The 18,966-nt window shown below is 37.0% G+C and overlaps 1 protein-coding gene across 4 annotated transcripts in view; it reads left to right on the plus strand.

Annotated features, from left to right (window-relative positions):
* RNF130 (ring finger protein 130) overlaps nucleotides 1–18,966 on the plus strand; it is a 131,334-nt gene that overhangs the window by 102,816 nt on the left and 9,552 nt on the right. Inside the window, exons 7-9 of one of the 4 annotated variants that reach the window (XM_072631254.1) lie at nucleotides 3,546–3,750; nucleotides 7,043–7,136; nucleotides 13,737–13,909. The exons of 1 other annotated variant lie outside the window; for it this stretch is intronic. In XM_072631254.1, coding sequence (XP_072487355.1) covers nucleotides 3,546–3,750; nucleotides 7,043–7,136; nucleotides 13,737–13,752 — 315 coding nt within the window. In that variant the 3' untranslated portion in view covers nucleotides 13,753–13,909. Of the gene's footprint in view, nucleotides 1–3,545; nucleotides 3,751–7,042; nucleotides 7,137–13,736; nucleotides 13,910–18,966 lie in introns of those variants that run through there. 2 more of the 4 variants (XM_072631257.1, XM_072631255.1) reach the window with 2 other exon arrangements.

Raw genomic sequence — 18,966 nt, forward strand, 5'->3', positions numbered from 1 at the left:
AAACTAGTGAACATTTTATCAGTAACAAAAAAGAACAAAAGAAAAAGGTTTTGGTATGCAGAAATTGTGACAGACCTGCACAATTGTATTTAAGCATTATGTAGAGAATTTCTGATATTAAATTACTTGTGCATAACCCTCTTAACAGAACCCACAATCCTGTAAGCAGACAGGGTTGCTACAAGGAAATGTTAAAGAGATAAAGAACTGTTTTAGCAGGTACAGGAAGGAAGGTGGAGTAATTTAGAGAAGACAATTTCCAAGAAATGGGGGCAGTAAAAATACTCATGGCTTCAAGTGTCTGTACATAAATAAATAGAGTTTAGGTGATTGAACTAGAAATCTTGGTAAAAGGAGCTGAAATTCAGTCTCACAGGCATCACTGAACCTTGGTAGGGGATGATTTCATGAGTAAGATCTGGCGATCAAAAGGAATACTTTAAAGGAAATGTAATTAAATGAAAGCAATAATAGAATAGTGTTGTATGTCAAGAAGATGTACTCTTACAAGAAAATTCACAAACTAAAAAAGGAAAAGGACAATGGGAAACATTTTTATAAATATAATTGGAGGTGGGAGGAGTGGAACAGAAGCAACGTTGCGGTAAAAGTGTACTTTAGGCCACCCTGACCAAGAGAACATCACAAATAAAGAGATATGATAGTAGCAGCAAGAACCTGCAGCTAATCAGTCTTCTATCTAAAATCTCATTTTGCTAAAAAAGAAAAAGAACAGTCTATAAATTCTTGACTTGCATCAATAATGATTTTATTTTTTGAAAAATAGAAGACATGGCTAGGAAAACCACTATTCTGTCCAACGAATTACTGATTTCTAGAAGAGAAATAATGAAAAACTCATAAGGAAGAATCCATACCATCTAGCATTCATGATAAATAAAGAGGGGAATGCCAAGTATCTGGCTATCACCCTAGGTTTTAGAATAATAAATGAGTAAGCAATTCTTATGGAACTATGCTGAGTGTGGAGAAAGCAAGATAGTTTCTGCCCTTAAGGAGCATAGATTCTAATGAGGAAGACAACACATATAAGAAAGCAAAAAGGAGGTGGCGGGGGAGGGGGTTGGTAGGTAGATATCATGGCTTGGAGATGACCAAGAAGTGGTATAGTAGGCCCAAGACCCAGTAAGATAAAGTAAAAGATTACCCATCAGTGCCCAGGGGCAGGAGTCCAAGGTTTGAAAGGGGGGAAGCTGGAGGTTGGGAAACTTCTGGCAGCATGATGCCAGGAAGTAGAATAATAGACCCAAGACCTGTAAGATAAGATGGAAGCTCACCAGAGCCCAGGGTTCCAAGGGTACAAGAATGAATTCTGGTGGAAGTAGGCAGTGGTGTGGCTTGGGGATGGCCAGGAAATGGCAATTTCAAAGCGTTCAGATAGGATTCTGTGCCCTAAAATTCTGTCAAAATTGGCTTAAGAAGGAATGTTCTTAAAGAACAAAATTTTTGATAAAACAAACAGATGGATCTGAGGAAGAAAATGGTGAGTTGCCTAAGAGATATGTGTAGCCACAGCAGGAACTCATCAACCAGTACACATTTCTGAAAAGTATGTATAGAAATTGAATGCATGGACAGAAAACTAAGGATTTATTAACAAGTAACTTGGTTTTGGTCCAGAACAAGTTAAAGTTTGCAGTGAATGTTATGGACAACAAAAAGGTCTCTTTGAGTACTTACGTGAGGTAAAGAGGTGGAAGGAAGAGCAAAAAGAAAATTAGGATGACTATAGAGGATGACAGCAAATGAGGAAGAAAAGACAGTGGAGCATATAAAAGAAAAATATTAACAAGGACGCGAGAGTACCTGGTTGACCTCAATGTACTTAGGTCATCAGAATCAGACAAAGCATACCTCCGAGAAATAAAAACTTGTGGATGTGTGATTGTTGGTCCACTATAGATGATCTTTAAAAAATTATGTTACAGTACCTTACAAGTGTACTGGTTTTTAAATGATGAAATGGATTCTTCAAACCAGGGGCTGGTAATTTAACTGTAATTCCTCCCAAAATTCTAAAATGTATTACTTAAGAATAGTTTGTGAGTACTAAGAAAGAAATCAAAAAGCGCTAAGAACTAAGCTTGAGTTCATTAAATACATGTTATGCCCAGCTTAACCTCATTTCCTTTCTTGACAGAATTACTAGATTTAGGTGAATACCTTAGACATAGGATACCTGAATTTCCATGAGATCTGACAGGATGTCATGATATTCTTGTGGGTAAAATGGAAAGATGTAAACTGAAAACAGAGCTAGATAAATAAATTGACTGTGCCAAAAATGGTAATTGATAGATTGAGGTCAGTGTTGTTGGAGGTCTTTAGTGGAATGCCCCAGGAATTTAGATTTTTGGCCCTACTCTATTCAGCATCTTAAAGTGATGTGGATAAAGATATAGTTTAAATACTAAGCTTTCAGATGATAGGCAGCTTAATAGGGGATTCCTAACACATCAGATGACAAATTTAGGATCTAGAAAGATATTTTTAGATCATTTGCATAACAGGCCAAATCCAATAAGATGAAATTTAATAGGAATTAATGTAAAATGATAAGATTGAGTCTAAAAAAATCAATTGCATGGGTACAGGATGGAGTAGGCAGAAATAGACAATAGATTTTGTGGAATTAACTTCAGAAATTTTATGAACTATGAGCTCAGTATGAAATGATGATGATAATAATCCACTTATATGGTACTTTATGGTTTGGAAGACACTTTACATATTATTATTGCATTTGATCCTCACAACAACCCTGTAAGGTAGCTACTGCAGGTGTTGCTATCCCTGTTTTAAGGATTAAGAAACTGATGCTCAGAAAACATGTTCACACAGCTAGCGTCAAAAGTAGGATTCAGCCCCAAGTCTTGCCTGACTCCAAGCTCAACATCTTCCCATTACTCTACCTTGGCTTTGGACCAGCTATTTTTCTCACTCAAAATTCTTTTTCACATTATGATTTTTGTTTTGGATGGTTGTTTGTCTAACCACCCTAAATAAATCATTACTTTAAATCTACATTGTTAAAGAAATAATGGGATGAATTTTAATATTTTAAATAATACATTATTCACCACCAAACTAAATAATTTAGCCAAATTTAGCATAATTCTTGCTTTTCACATTGGGTTTCAGCTCTGTAATGAAGACTCTAACTTCTTTCCATCTACCTTTGAGCCAGAACTCTAGTTTTATTCCCCCAAAAAAGTCTGTAACCATCTTATAAAGGTGTAATAACTAATTTTATCAATACTGCAATGCATAGTGATGTTACTTTGTAGTAATGTGCCTTCATTGAAATTTTTTAGGTCTTTTAAAAAAATTCATTATTTTCAAAGCTCTCTTAGGAAAAGAATGATGAAAACATGAAAAAAGTTGGTGGGAGAATATTTTTCCCATCATATAACTTAGAAATTAATTCTCTAAAGCCCTGTTTAAGGTTTATTTTTAATCTTATTATTTTATTCATATTTATAAAAATAAATATATGTAATTTTTAATCTGAAAATATTTTTCAGCCAAATTTGCCATGTACTGATAATGTAGCTTTTGACATGGAAAGGCTTACCAGAAGCCAAGCTGCTAATCGAAGATCAGCACTTGGTGACCTTGCCAGTGACAGCTCCCTTGGCCTTGAGCCACTGCGCACTTCAGGGATGTCTCAACTTCCTCAGGATGGGGAGCTCACTCCTCGAACAGGAGAAATCAACATTGCAGTAACAAGTAAGTGGTAATCTTTCACTTAAAGTGCTGAGTGCTTTTCCTTCACTGTTCTGGAACCTCAGCTTAACACAGCACAGCCCTGCAAGACAATTCAGGTATCCTTGGGGGTTCTTGAATACATATCTCTATATCTTCAACCACTTGAGGAATTTTTAGATGCTTTTATTGAAACAGATCATCTGTGTATGCTTTGCATAACATATTATTAAGACTCATTTGGATCTATGGGGAGTGAGTTTTGAGTCTATACAGAAGTTAACTGTGGCAGTATTGAATGTAGGAGTCTTAGGTGTCCCCAGTGGTCGTTGGTTTATAAATATGAGGCAGAGTGAATGATGTAGTGGAAGGAATGGTAGACTTAGTCAAAAGGCCTGAAGGACAGATCCCAGCTCTACCACACATTAACCTTGGGCAACTCACATTTCTGAACCTCAGTTTCCTTACCTATCAATGGAAAAAATACTACCTTGTCTTCCTACCTCACAGGGCTGTTGTGAGGGTCAAATGAGCTAATGTGTACTGTAAGTGCTCTAGAAGTTAAAGAGTTTACATATAAAATGACTTCAGAATATCACCAGCCTCCTTTTTTTCGGGTATGGTTCATAAATTTTAGCATTGATACCTCAAATTTCCAAAAGTGAATTTTAAAGAAGACCCAACAGTAAAGAGTTGAATCTAGACTCCGAACTTATGAAATATGAGTTCTCAGTTTCTTTGGGAATTGTTAACAAAGTTTTTGTTGTTTCTTGCTTTGATGATTTTTTACTAATTTATTTTCCTTTCTTTTTGGCTTGAATTTAAAGTCTCTAAATTGAAAGACTTGAAGTGGTACAGGTCCCTTAGCAATGAACTCTTTGATCCAAGGCCCACTTGGATCAAATCTTGATCTCCACAAGGCCCTCTCAGTAGAAAAAAGAAGGGCAGTCTGCTGGGCAACTAAGCAGAGTTGAATACAATATCTCGGTTTCCTAAATGTTAGCAAGTTGATCGCAGGCACAAGCAGATTTTCAGAGAACTGCAAAGCATTTGATTTTGACATCACAAAAAACTTACCTGTGTCTCAAGACAGACACTTTCCTACCCTACTCCTTACACATCATTTTTGTGAACAACTTTTACTTCCCTCTGCACATTTCATAATATGTCCCCATATGTTGAGTGCAATTTTTTCAGTCAGAACCATTGCCCCTTTTGGTCAGTCAGCACAGAATATGATGGGAAACCATTACTTTTGTAGGAATATAGCAAAACCTTTTTTTATTAAACTATCCAGATCCATAAAGCATGTGCATTTGATTTAGTAACATGTCTCATTCTTACTAAATAAAATTTTTATATAAATTCTTACTAAAACCTAGTTCCAGGTTGTTGTTTTTTTACTATCTCTATCATTTTGTGATATCATTACTTGATATTAATGCATCCTTTATTCATCTATCACAAAGTACAGGAGCAGAATTTAGTTTTTATCACAAACTACTAGATTAGTGGATTGGGCTTTTTTTAATGTTTCTTACAATATCATATGCAAGGGTTTTTTTTTTTCTAAGTCTAGATTTTTTTTAAATTACCATTGGTCCAAAAGCAATAAAGAAGACAGAGAATTATCCAAAAGTCTGTGACTTTGTAAGTGGTACTTTTTCATGAAATCATTCTCTGCAGGTTAGAGATGAAGTATGCTCATGGTACACTGTGGTGCTGCCATCATACAACCATATTAGGATACAGCTTCAAATTTGCTTTATCTGGGCTGATTTTTTAGTACAGTTGTGCCTCACAAATGAGTAAAGTTTATTCACAATCAAGTAATTTAAACAGAACCAAACTCTTAAAAATCTATATTTTTACGCTTCAAAAGTCATAGAAAAAAGTTCTTATTTTCCTTGGTGTTACTAAATGTTAATGTTTCATTTTTAAGACTGTCAAGTTAGCTTTTCCTGATTTGAAAAATCAGCTAGCGAAAAAATGGGAATTAGCAATTCACTAAAACTTCATTAATTCACTTTACTAATTTGGAATACGTATTACACATAGTAGGCACTTAATATCTATTGGCTTCAAATGAGAGCTAAGCTGTAGTTTTCCTTTCTGTGGAGTCTATTAAGCAATTTAAACAAGAGTTTTAAACAAAAAAGACAAAAATTTTAAGAGAATGTTTACATTGTTTAACCAAAAAAAAATTAATGCATGTCATCCAGTACCATAGTGTCAACTTTTACATAAAAGCAATTGATATTCTCATCCCAGATCTTTATTTTCCATTCATTCAATCAGGTCTCCAAGGGGCCCTATACCAAGCAACATCTTTTTAACCAGGCCCAATAATGTATGTCCTTAAGCATAATAAAGCATCATTTCTTTAAGAGAATGTCATGCTTGAAACTTTTTACTGATTTGGACTGGCTCTCCTCTGCGGTCCTCTACATGTATAGTGAGGTTCTGCTGTATAGGAGTATTAGAATGTGATTTCAATAAAACGCAAAATTTTACAAGATTAAGAAAAATATTAAATGGCTTAAAGAAAATCCTCCTCGCACCTTGATTATCTGAACAACTCTGTGATCATATACTGGTGGTTTTCATTTTTTTAAATATTCACATGCTGTCTTTCAGCCTGTCTGCTTTATCAGTCTGCTTCCTATAACAAAAAAAAAATCTTCACCTAAGTAATAAGTATGAATGACAACTGCTTTTGATGAAACACCAACAAGATGTTGTATTGGTTTTGTTCAATAGTGTGAATGTGTGCATAAGGAGGGAAAAGTAATAGAGGTTGTCATAATGTCATCATGAAAACTAAGGGAAGTTCAGGCTGCAGACTGCCTGGAGTCTCCATGGACCAAGCTCTTGGGAATTGTTCTTCTCTGCAGCTAACGTCTTCTCTAAGTGGGGGTGACTGCGTGGAGTTTTCACACCGAAGAAAGGGAAAAGTCAGAAGCTTGGCTGGACAGTTTGACCTAGTTGTAATTAACAAAAATCTATTTTCACGACTGTTTTTCCTTCTTTTACGTTTCTCACTTCACACTTGTTTGGTGACTACATCCTTCTCACAAACTTCAGGGTGCTGGCAAACAGAAATGGCTGGCCCTGCTTTCCTTTTTCCCTTGTATTTCTCACCACAACTTCTTCCAATTAGTAACTCTCTGGCAAACTTCCTTCTGCTACACTTCCTTGTGCCAGTCATGGCTTACACCTGCGTTGCCTCCGCCAATGGCATTTGAGAGAAATATTGACATGGATTTGACATGAGCCTTCTCCCACGAGTGATTGCCTCCCTTTCCTTTGTCAACAGAAGAATGGTTTATTATTGCCAGTTTTGGCCTCCTCAGCGCCTTCACTCTCTGCTACATGATCATCAGAGCCACAGCTAGCTTGAAAGCTAATGAGTAAGTAATGATTCTTCAGTTTGTGTTCTTCTGGTTTGCATTTTTGGGTAACAAGAAAAATGTGGATGATTTTTTTAAAGATTGAGAAAACAGGTTTCCATAACACAAGCACCATTTTCAAACTGATGCCAGTGGCACCATATCTAATAAAACTGTGATGAGCACAGTTCATAAATCAATAATTCAGGAGATTTGGTGTGACAATTAATGCGGTTAAGATCTAAAGGTTTTAGTTGACCACAAGCTTACTATGAGCCAACAGTGTGATGCCAGGAGCCAAAAAATAACTAATGCTTTTTTTGTGTGTTGCATTACTAGAAGACAAGTGAGAAAATAACAGTGTGCCTCTGGAATGGTCAGGGGGCTCTGCAGTTAATGTCACTTGAAAAATAGACAAGGAGATTGGAGATGTGTAGCCTAGAGAAGTTGAGGTAATAAGCATTTATTAAGTGCCCAATACATTCCAGGCACTGTGCAAAGTGCTGGGGATACAAAGAAAGTCCCTCCTGTCAAGGAGCTCCCTGTCTAATAGTAGAGGTAATCATGCCAACAACCATGTACAAACAGGCTGTGTACAGGATGTACAGGATACACTGGAGGTCTTCATCAGAGAGAAGGCACTAGCATTAAAGGAATCAGGAAAGATGTCTTATAAAAGGTGGGGTTTTAGCTGAGACTTGGAAGACACCAGGAAAACCAGGAGGTGAACATGACTAAGGGAGAACAGGGTAATCTTAAAAAACTTAAAGGTCTCACATCAGCAGGAGGGAGGGATTAGGCACATTTTGTTTACCTCTAGTGTATGGAATGGGGACAGTTTTGTGAGATAGCAGAAGGAGCACTGGATTTCCAGTTAGAAGATCTGAGTTAGAATTGCAGCTCCACTACTTGCTACTTTTGACCTTGGTCAAATCATCTCGAGGCCTCAGTTTTTTCACCTTAAAAATGAGGGTTTTGGGCTAGATGAGCACTAAGTTCTCTCCCACACCGAAATTTAGATAGATTTACCAATCATTCAATAAGTGTTGACTATGTGCCAGTCACCATGGTAAGCACTGGGGACAGATGCAGGTGAGCAAGATGGTCTGTGTCCTCAAGGAGCTCACCTTCTAATGGGGAAGACAGAACGTAAAAAGGAGCTAGAAGGTAGCTAGCTGTCAGGGAACAAGGCAGAGGGGTAACATAAGGGGCATGGCAAGCAGACTGCCCAAAGTGCAATGGAGTCCTGTGTACTTGCAAAATAGGGCAAAGATTTACTTCTACTAGATTCACGGATCCCAGGGATAGAATCCAAGTTTTGGTGGAAGGAGGCAGGCCTCAGCAAGATAAGGCTAAAGTTCCCCTCTCAGAGTTGGAGTCTCTAAAATGGGAATAATAATACCTATAGAACAACCTACCCACAGGGTGGTTGTGGGGCTCAAGTGCAATCATATTTGGAAAACCTGGTGCCAACTTTATACGGCTACCTAAGTGTCAAGTAATTGTAGTCATCAACAGTTTCCGGTCATGGGACTTAAGTGGAAACCATCGGAAGTCTTGTAAGTGGAATTTTTTGGTGTGTGTTGGGTAGGAAGTCAGACTAGAATTTCTTTAAGTTTCTTCCAGTTCTGAGATACTCTGATTTTTGAAGAGCTGTCTTTCACAGCAGCAAGGGGTTATTTTTATTTTATTCATTGTGATTAGTGGTACACTGTATAAACTGTCACCAGCACCCATGTGACTCATTTATGAAGGAGAGTCATGTTTGGACATTGCACAGCATCTGCCCCAAGTTGGTTAGGATTAAAACTGATTTCTCTAAGTTTTAGGTTGACTGTGTTCTAATCCCCCTTTGTCATTTACATGCAAACAACTAAGTAGATTAATTAGATTTAAGAATGCCATCGTGCTATAGCAATCAAAAAGAAAAGCATCCTTCTCTGTGCTAATTGACCTGGTTTTATTCTTTCAACTAAAAATAGGCTTAAGCAGTTGAACTCATTGGCTCTCTGTAATGTTTAAAAGGAAAATTCTCTTTAACTATATCAAAACCAAAATTACTGTTTGGTAGGGATCTTCCAGCATTCAAGTAGACTATCTTAAATAAGATCCAGAAGTTCAATTAATTTGCTGATTTTGAATTACATAGAAACACATAAGCTGGGCAGGCTCCACAAGATGTAATTTTAGTTAAAATCAGACATTCCTTGGTAGTCATATTGAAGTTTTCTTATAGATAGGGTAAGTCACAAGTAAGTAACACTTGCTTTTTAAAATATCTTTCAACTAAGGTTAATTCTTCACTGTTGTGTGGTATAAAACTCCTGGATCTTAACCATATAATTGTACAAGTACTTAAGGATTTGAGCCTTTTTTCTAAGTAAAATCTTAGGTTTACTTTCAGACACCCCTTCTGCCTACACATGCTGAAATGGATTAGTCTTTTGTTTGAATAAGGATTCTGTCTAGACTTAAAATAGCTGTATGATAACAGTGCCTACCCCATGTCTGTATCCAAAGCATACTGTCCTTGCCTTGAGAAATAAAGGACTGTCTGCACATTTGTTAGAGAACTTAATTATGAATTAATGGATGTCCGACAGCTGTCAAAAGCCCACTAAAGACACTTGATATTTAAGAGTGTCAGTCTAATGGACATGACAGCTATTCATTTTTCTAAATCTTCCAAGATCAATTTCTGTATTAAATTAAATGATTAAAAGTCAGACTCCACAAAGGGCCTCCTTAGCTGGCCTTTTATGGGGTAGATGACCCTATGTTCTCAAATAAAATTATATAAAGCATTTTACAAACTCTAAAGGCCTATACAAATGTTGGATATTGTGATTCTCAACATCCATGGCAACGCAAGCCAAATTCTGTCAAGTTTTAAAAACTGTGCATGCAGGTCTAGTGATAAGCTTTGTTACTCAAATACTAGTCCATTTAAAATGGACACACCAGAGATTTTTCCATCATATTTTGTCAGCCACCGCAACGAAGACCTGTGTGCTAAGTTGTAAAGGGGTACCATCTTCAGAAACGTACACACAAACAGCTTCATTGAGCTACTATGAGAATCAAACATTTGAGCAGGGTTACTGTCTTTTGAAATTCATCAAAGACCTTCTCTGATGTATTATCTAATGTCTTTATATCAGAACCCACCTGGTAAACTTCTATGTAAGTTTAGTTCCAGGATAAGTTTATCTATGTACATTCATATGTATTCTTTTGTAAGAACAAATAATGCCCAGTGTGTTTCCCTTTTTGTCTTGTTTAATGTCCAGCAATAGAAGTTATCTTACATGCTCTCTGGGTTCCTGTTGGATCCATCAGAAAATATTTTACCATAGAAGGGAATAGAATTTCTTTTCCTTTTTCAGTAGCATTATCGGATGGATAGCTTGGGGAAACTGTTTAACAGTGTTCCTTGATTTCAGCCTTGTTTGATAGAATCTCTAGAACAACGTTAGGTCAGTGAAAGTAATGGTGGCTGACTTTTGCATAGCACTTGAAGGTTTCCGTATACTTTTACACATAAGATCTCTTTTCGAGCCTCACAATTTTGTAAGCCTAGATTCTACTGGTATTATTATCCCAATTTTACAGATGAAGAAACTAAAACTTAGATTGTGTCTTGTTCATGGTTACAGAACTAGTTGAGTGTCAGAGGTGGATGGGGTAGGCAAAGTGAAGAGGACAGCCCTCTTCTTTGTAGCTGGATAAAGGACTGAACACAAAAAGTATCAGTAAAACCCTGGAGGTAGGGCACTACCTTCAGCTTACCCTGTCCAATTCAACATTTTTATCAAATATTTGATAAACTCACTGTTTGCAAAGCCCACTGTTACAAATCTATATATTTAGATCCCCATTGCTAAGCACCCAGTTAGAAATTCATTAGCAATTAATTTAATAAAATCATATACAGCTTTCATTTTACTGCCAAAAATGTTAATTTCATTGACCACTTTTATCAGAAATCTTCCTCTGATTTTGAAACTGTTGGCATCAGTAATGAAATACTTAACCAAGGTAGCTTAATGATAGGATACAAGCATAGGAATGTGTGAGGTAAAATACACACGAGTATTAGAATTAGTTTCTTTCCCCAGGACTCCAGAAAGAAAGGTTAGGCATTCCACCTCCAAAGAAAGTTGGTTTTTTTGGGGGGGCTCCCTTTGCTTCAGTATTTAATTATCACAGTGCTTAATAAGTGATAATGGCTAGCATTTATATTGTGCTTTAAGGTTTACAGAGTGTTTTACATAGATTAACTTATTTGACACTCTGAAGTAGGTGATATTAGTATCTCCATTTTATAGATGAGAAAGATTAAATGACTTGCTGAGTGTCACACAACTAAGAGGCAGGATTTGGATTCAGATCTGATTCCAAATCCAGCCCTCTATCCACTGAACACTCCAAACTTACCAGTTCACATATTCTTTTGGTTCCTCTTAGGAAATACAGATTTTTTTAAAAAATAAATATTTTAATTATTGATCCTCTTTGTGTGTGACTACTTGCCTCATGAGAGGCAGCCTGGCATAGTGAATCCCAGGGCCAGCCTTATAGTTAAGTCCCACCCCTGATGCAGATGGACTTTGTGATCCTGGGCAAGTCAGAAAAATAGAAGCTAGAGAAGAGCAGCCAGAGTGTATCAGAAGGAAGGATTTCCCTGCCTGTGAGTACATAGATCTGGACCAAAAGGGGAAAATGTCCTTCTGTGTAAATGGAGGGGAAAGGATTTAGACCTCCAATAGCCATTCCAGTTACACACACCTGTGTACAAACACAAAAACAACATGACCTTCTTTCTTCCATAGTCATGGAGAAGTAATGGATAATCATTTCCCTCTGCCAACTTGCACACAGAGAAGATCCTATCTGTAACAGCACTTTAAAGAGTATGGAGTACTATGAAAATATTGGATGATATTAAGAGCCTCCTTGTAATGGTGCAGGCATCCTAAGGTTGACTTGGTAGCTTTCCCAGCACAGGCTCAGCTGTGGAGGAGGGAGGGTCAGGAGTCAGCTGCATCTTTTGCATAGAGAACCTTTTCTACATGTAGAAAAGTTTAAAATTGTGACTATCATTTTTTCGAAACACGAAACGTCTTTTATGGCCCATGATTGCTTTCCAAGCACTTTGAAATAATAAAATGAAAGAGAATCCCTTCTTCTGTGTACATGATGACAAGATGGGAGTAAAAGGTGATATTGTTCAGTTATTAGATAGTAATTGTCTTTCCTTTGCCACCCAAACTATAACAAAGTATTCAGAAATACCTTTAATGTTATTTTCATTTTTATTTTCTTTTTTTTTTTCATTTTAAAGCAGTGTCATCGTAATGGAGGAAGTTTACAAATTTCCATCCTTACTTAAAAAAGCTTCTCAGCTTTTAGCATTCAAATACTTATATTTAGTCAGACAGAAAAGCATTGCCCTCTTTGGCATTTTCTTCAGCATCCTCAGAAAGAAGAGAGGACTAACATAAATCATGGCAAGGCATAAATGGAGGAATTAATGAATTAAGGCTTCTTGTTAAATTTCAACATATTTGTTACTTTGCCAGGCCCTGTGCTAAGTACCATGTTATCATACAAAGGTAAATGAAACAATCCTTTCACTTTAAGAATCAGTAGATAGGTTAAGACAAGTATTCAAATAACTAATAGCAAAAGTCAAAACTTGATGCATGCTTCAAGAGAGGTACAAAGTGTTAAAGACTGTTCTGCGGAATCAGAGAGATCATATCCAGGGCCTTGAAGGCTAGATAGGATATCCATGATAACAGGGGAAAGAAATAACATGTGAGCTGAAGCCAAGAATGTTCAGAGAGCACCCAGTTTGGTTGGATCCCAGAATGTGCTGGGGAGATGTCTTAGGGGCAGAGCACAGTCAACCTTAAATGCCAAGTCCAGGGGCTTAGACATTATCCTGTAGTCAGCAATTTGCCAGGGAAGGCTTGTTAATAGGAAAGTGATGAAATTAGAACTGGGCTTTAAAACATCAATGTTAGTCAAACACATGGCACGTGCTTGTGCAAAGTAGTTATTGTGGACTGACTTCCCTCATCCCATTGCCTTTTCAACATTAGCTTGGGCATCAGCTTAGGAAACTTTCCTAAGGGCGTTTTAAATTATACCTCACTGTGACTGGAATAGCTATAGGGGAGCTTTGTGTATCTAGAAATATGTTTGCCACTCAAACCATTCAAATCTTAACCCACTGTTTTTGATCAACAAGTGTTCATCTCAGGAGATGTATAAATGATGGGAACATGGAGCAAAACATTGTGCAGAAAAATATATTCTAAATTTTGGAAAATGTTGTTTTATTTATAAAATTCATAATCCCTCAGGAAATCTATGAAGTATCGTAAAGCTACTAAGAAGCTGGGCTTCAGACCCAGAGATAATCATTTGATAGGAAATGCTGGCAGCTAATGTTATTACCAGTTAGTACTGAAAAAGCACATACACACACACACACATCCCTTTAGCATTAATTCTATTCTCATTTTAGCTGGGGCAGTTTCTGTTATTTTAATTGTTGTCAGCCACTCTTTGACTAATCCTTCTCTTCTTTCCCTCTCTCCTTTCATCCCACAGAGCAGAATGGTTTTGAAGGAAGAAGTGGTTTCTGACAGCTTTGGAGACAGAATCTATTTTTATGTGCATCATTTACCAAACATGCCACACAAGCATTTATTTTTAGTATATTTTATTTTTTCATAAAATTGCTAATGCCAAAGCTTTGTATTAAAATAAATAATAAAATAAAACTGCTGCTGTTGGATTTTCTTTTACTCACCTTTTTTGAGATATTTCCATATCAAAAATGACATTACTAATTCAGTTTATTTGTGAAAGAATGTGTATATGACCATCTTAGGAGATCATCTACACTGCTGTTTGAGGCATTTTCACTTTGTCCCAAATGTGACTCAAAGAAATGGTGATTCTGTGACCAACTATAACAGAAATTTCCAGCTGTATACAATGTTTTGTCATACTTGTATGTGTAGTTTCACTATTCAAGAAAATGAAGGTTTTGCCACATCTGATTTGGAACCATTTTGTATCCATTCTCATACTGGTAGATGCAATATTGGGGAAACTTCTTGGTGATTAAAAGAGTTGAAATATTCCCAGTTTCATAAAATCTCATTTGGAAAAGATCTTGGAGGCCAATCTAGCCCAACCTGATCTCCCCAAAATTCCCTTCTAAAGCATCCACAACAAGTGGTCATTCAGCCTTCCCTTCTATTCTGTTGAATTATGTACCTGCGTGGAAATCAATACAGTCAATGATGGGGCTTAGTAGTTCTGATTATATGCCAACCAGGAAGATGCTGATGGACCATCTTGAATTCATTTGACTTTATAATACATATGAAATCAAGAGTTCTTCCACTTGCATTGTTAACCACAGAAAATTGGCACTATCATTTTGTCCTCTGAAATATTGTCAGTAGCAAACTGACTGCTTCTTACACCTAGTTTTATTTCCATGGAGAGCCAAGGTATTATTCCCTTTACTGTTCCCTCCTGCACTAACATGGAGAACTGAAGTGTTCTCTTTTCATTGTAAGTTATAAAAGCCAACCTCAGCAAGGTGACTTACTGATAAAGATAACAATGATATTTAATGATATAGTTAGACAAGGACTAACATTCCCCTTTTCACAGTATTTCAGGTATTTATGCCTGAATTTTAGAAGCTGAACAGAGAATAAGAGATAAACAGGTTAGCCTTTAAATATATGCTTGGCCTGTCTTCAGGTCCGAGCATAAAACTTGAGTGCTGGAGGTGCAAGGCATGAGTCTTAATAGTATGGGGTTACTTCACCCACTTCATGGCTACAAAATTCTCAGTAACTGAAATTAGATCCTGTTGTGTGTGACTTTAAATGGGAAAATGAAGTCTCTTTCCCAAAATTACACAAATAATACTGGTTTTGGAATCCTGGAGCCAGAGTTCCAATTCCAGCATTGCCACTTACTGTGTGATTTTTATACAAGTCACCACCTTTCTGGGCCTCACTTATTTCCATCTATGCAATGGAGATGAATTAGATGAGTGGTGTCAGAATCCCTATAGCAGCTATAAACTTGGAAAACCACAAATAAAATTCTCTGTTGTATTGAATTTTTGTTTATTTTGTTAAACACTTTCCAATTGTATTTTAATCTGTATCTAACACTTTAGGGATCCTCCTCTCTTCCCCCCCCCCCAACCCCCCAGTGAGTTTGACACCTCTGAACTAGATGACCTCCATCCAAGGTGCCTTCCAGCTCTTAAATCCATGATCCTATGTCTCCAGGTACTTGGACTCCAAACCCAGTGCCCTGTCCCGTACATCACGACTGCTTCTTGGATTTTTTAATGTGTTATCAGGCTTTTAGTTTTTGCTTATTCTAGTTTTAAGGTAGCCAAGAAAACTTTTTGGGAGATAGAATTTAATTTTTAAAATTTAATGGAGATAGATTTTTTGAATCGGCACCATGGGAATTCCGGACAGCAGCCAAAATCTACATCTAAATACTGTTGCTTAATTCAGAACAGATGATATGCCTTCAGTTGAGAAGGCAGCCTTATAATTAGAACCAAAATGTGTGAGGTTCAATAATTATTAACATTTTTAAGTGAGGAATTAAATATCAGTTTAACGCAATAAAATTGTTTCTGATCCGAAGGCCTAGCTTGTAAAGACTTTGGCCTAGCACACTTTAGGACTAGATGCTTGCAAAGTGCAATGTTTTAAAAATGAATAAAATAGTCTTCCAGGAAAGGGTGCTCTTGCATGGTGTGCCTATACTGAGAAATTGTAATGTTATTCATTTAGGGTTTACAGGGAGGAAAAAGTTCATTTTATCCCAGCCAGCAGCTTCAGATAACTAAAGTGAATCAGGAGAGGAGGAAATGTCATTTCTCTAACAAATGGATTCACTTATCAGGGTAGAGCTCTGTGCTCAGGGATGGTGGAGTTATAAAAATAATTAGGATACAGGCCCTGCACTAATGGATTTAATGGCCTGGCCATGAGATTGTTACCATAGAGGACTAAAATCACATTAAGAAAACATTGTAGTGATTTCTTAACTTGTGTGCAGCTGAAATACATGACTTTGCTAGGGCCCAGGTTGTCCATTTCAAGGTCATGCAGTCCAACTGTATAGGAATACCTCTAGAGCAGAGGTGGCAAATGTAAAGCCCAATCTAGGTTAAATTGTAATTGGGAGATATTTAACAAAATAAAAATACAACAAAACATGCATTACATTTTAAAACTAAGTCAACATGCAATTGGAGGGATCCTCATGAATGGATGGGTGGCCCATTTCTAGCTGAGTTTGGCATATATGCCCTACAACATCCTTGACAAGTAGGCATGCACCTTTCCGTGGAAGTCTTCAGGAGATGGAAGATCCACTATGTCTTGAGGCCTTTCTGCTTTTAGACAACTATAATTTTTAGGAATATTTTCACCATCAACTTGACATCTTCTCCTCTGCAATTTATGCTATACCTTTTAGAACTACCCACCAGAGCTAAGCAAAACATCTCCAAGGCAATCTAATAGAACAAAAAGAGTGCTGGATTTGTAGGCATAGGACCTCAGTTCAAATTCTGGGTATGCCACTTACTACCTATGTAATTTTGGACAAGTTACTTAAACTCTCTAGGTCTCATGTTTAAAAAGATTGAGGTTGGACTAGATGACCCGGAAGGTCTCAAAATCTACAATCCCCTTTCTAAATGACAGTGCTTCAGGTGGTTAGTAATCATGTTACCTTCCCCCCAAGGCTCCTCTCCAGACTAGACATAACAAATTCTTTTAACCAATTCTTTTAAATCCTTTTTTTTTTTTTTTGGTTCATAGGTATTTTTTCATCTAAAATGAGTGTCCTACCCTACTTCACAGAATTGTGAAGAAAACACTTTATAAATCCTAAATCATAGAAATGTGAGTTACTGTTATTTTTGCCAGCTTCAGCTTGTTCTGAACTTTGGTGGGAAAAGATCAAGAACTGACCCTTCCAGCCTCTACAAAAAGAAAAGGAAACATGTCCATAGGAAGTCGTGCTCTGAAAGTTGACCAGGAGAATGAAATATGTGACAGTGTGGCCAATTAGCAGGCTAAATACAGTGCTGCCATCACCACCACCCCTAGCTGGGGCCTAGATGGCCCCCTAAACACAGGATTTCACAGAATAAGGTCCAGACAAGGCCTCTGTTCAAGAGGAGAACATTGATTTTTAAATGTCAATTATTTTGGCCACCATATTTCAGGCCGAGTCCTAGAATGTTGGACCCAAACCACATTATACTTAAGCAGATATAATTGTGTGACTCGTGTGGGCTTAAATGGGCTGCACGACCACGAAGACTGATGGCATTTTGAAAGTGCAGCAGAGTCTGTGCCTTCAGACAAAGCAATAATGGGGAAAGGGAGTTGCCAAGTCAGGGACAAAGGGACTTTCAAATGTAACAAACCCCTTGTGTTTAGTTAGTGTTTGGGGAAGTGTAGAAATTTTTAAGTCAGTTGATTTCAGTTTATACAAACCTCTGGAAATCCTTGTGTCCTATACAAGCCTCCCTATTTCATTGTAGGTTTTGATTGTCAGGAATATACCTAAAGTGCCAAAACAGAAAATCTCTGGGAAAATGTCTGAAGAAAAGATGAGGTAGATGACATTCTTTTCAGTTTTTTTGCTTTCTTCAACAAAGAATAAGGAATGTAGGGTCTTAATAAAGTCCTTGAACTGTTTTTGGATGTTAATTCCTCATGTTTTAGGTTGGATAAATGCATAGCAATTCCATGACAGATTCTGGATGGGAACTGTTCTCCCATTGGATGCGAACTTCAGTCTTGCTTACAGTTTGCATTATCAACTATGGTAGTCATTTTCTTTTCCTCTTGGAGTCTGAAATAAGAATATGGTATATACAACTAGTGGTTTCGTTAACCAGAATTTGTAATCAATACCATTTACAGATTGTCTATCAAGACCCCTGTATCTAAGTGATTAAAAGTTTAAAAGGGCCCATTGCTTTTACAAAGACCCTAAATTCTCAAAGTAGCCAATGTATTGAAGCACTATATGGCATATAATCTGGAGACTTAATCATACTTGCATTTTGCATACTTGCAGCCTTACTAACCTCATGATTTTTATTATAAATTCCACATTATGCAGTTCCATAAAGCTAAGCCATTAAAGATTAGCCAAGCATGAAATCTTCAGTTTGATCTGTATTCATTCCAATATTTTCTTGGACCTAAAAATAGTCTGTGCCTCCTCATAAAACCTCCCACCTCTCCCTGTAAAATGTATCTACTTGCTCCATCCTGGGGAAACACAAGGAAATTATTTCTTCTCATACACATCAACTGTGCCTAATTGGAGGATTTTAGTACAGATTACCAAATAAGATCTTCATGGTTAGACTTTGTTTCAGAAGTAGAGCATGCCCAAAAAAAAAAAAAAAGTCTTAGGAGATGTATGTTGATCCTGGCTTTGGTCCTCACCAACTAGTACTTATAACTAGTAGTGAACCCTATAGGAGTTTCCCACTCTACCTTGTGGTACAAGTGCCTTAGTAGACATAGTCAAGGTATACCTTATATTTGGAGCCAGCCCCAAAAGCTATACATGATACGTTCTGATTTGCTCCAGATTTTTGTCTGATGACCTCTTAGACATTACCAAAAATGACTTGCACATGACAAATCATGTAAACGATGTCATATAGGATGTATATGGCCGGAAAAAGAGATAGGAGGGCAAAGGTGAAGAATGGATAGCTTGAGTACTATGCTGGTATCAATAAAAT

The sequence above is a fragment of the Notamacropus eugenii genome, chromosome 1 (assembly GCF_028372415.1).
Source record: "Notamacropus eugenii isolate mMacEug1 chromosome 1, mMacEug1.pri_v2, whole genome shotgun sequence".
Classification (NCBI taxonomy): domain Eukaryota; kingdom Metazoa; phylum Chordata; class Mammalia; order Diprotodontia; family Macropodidae; genus Notamacropus; species Notamacropus eugenii.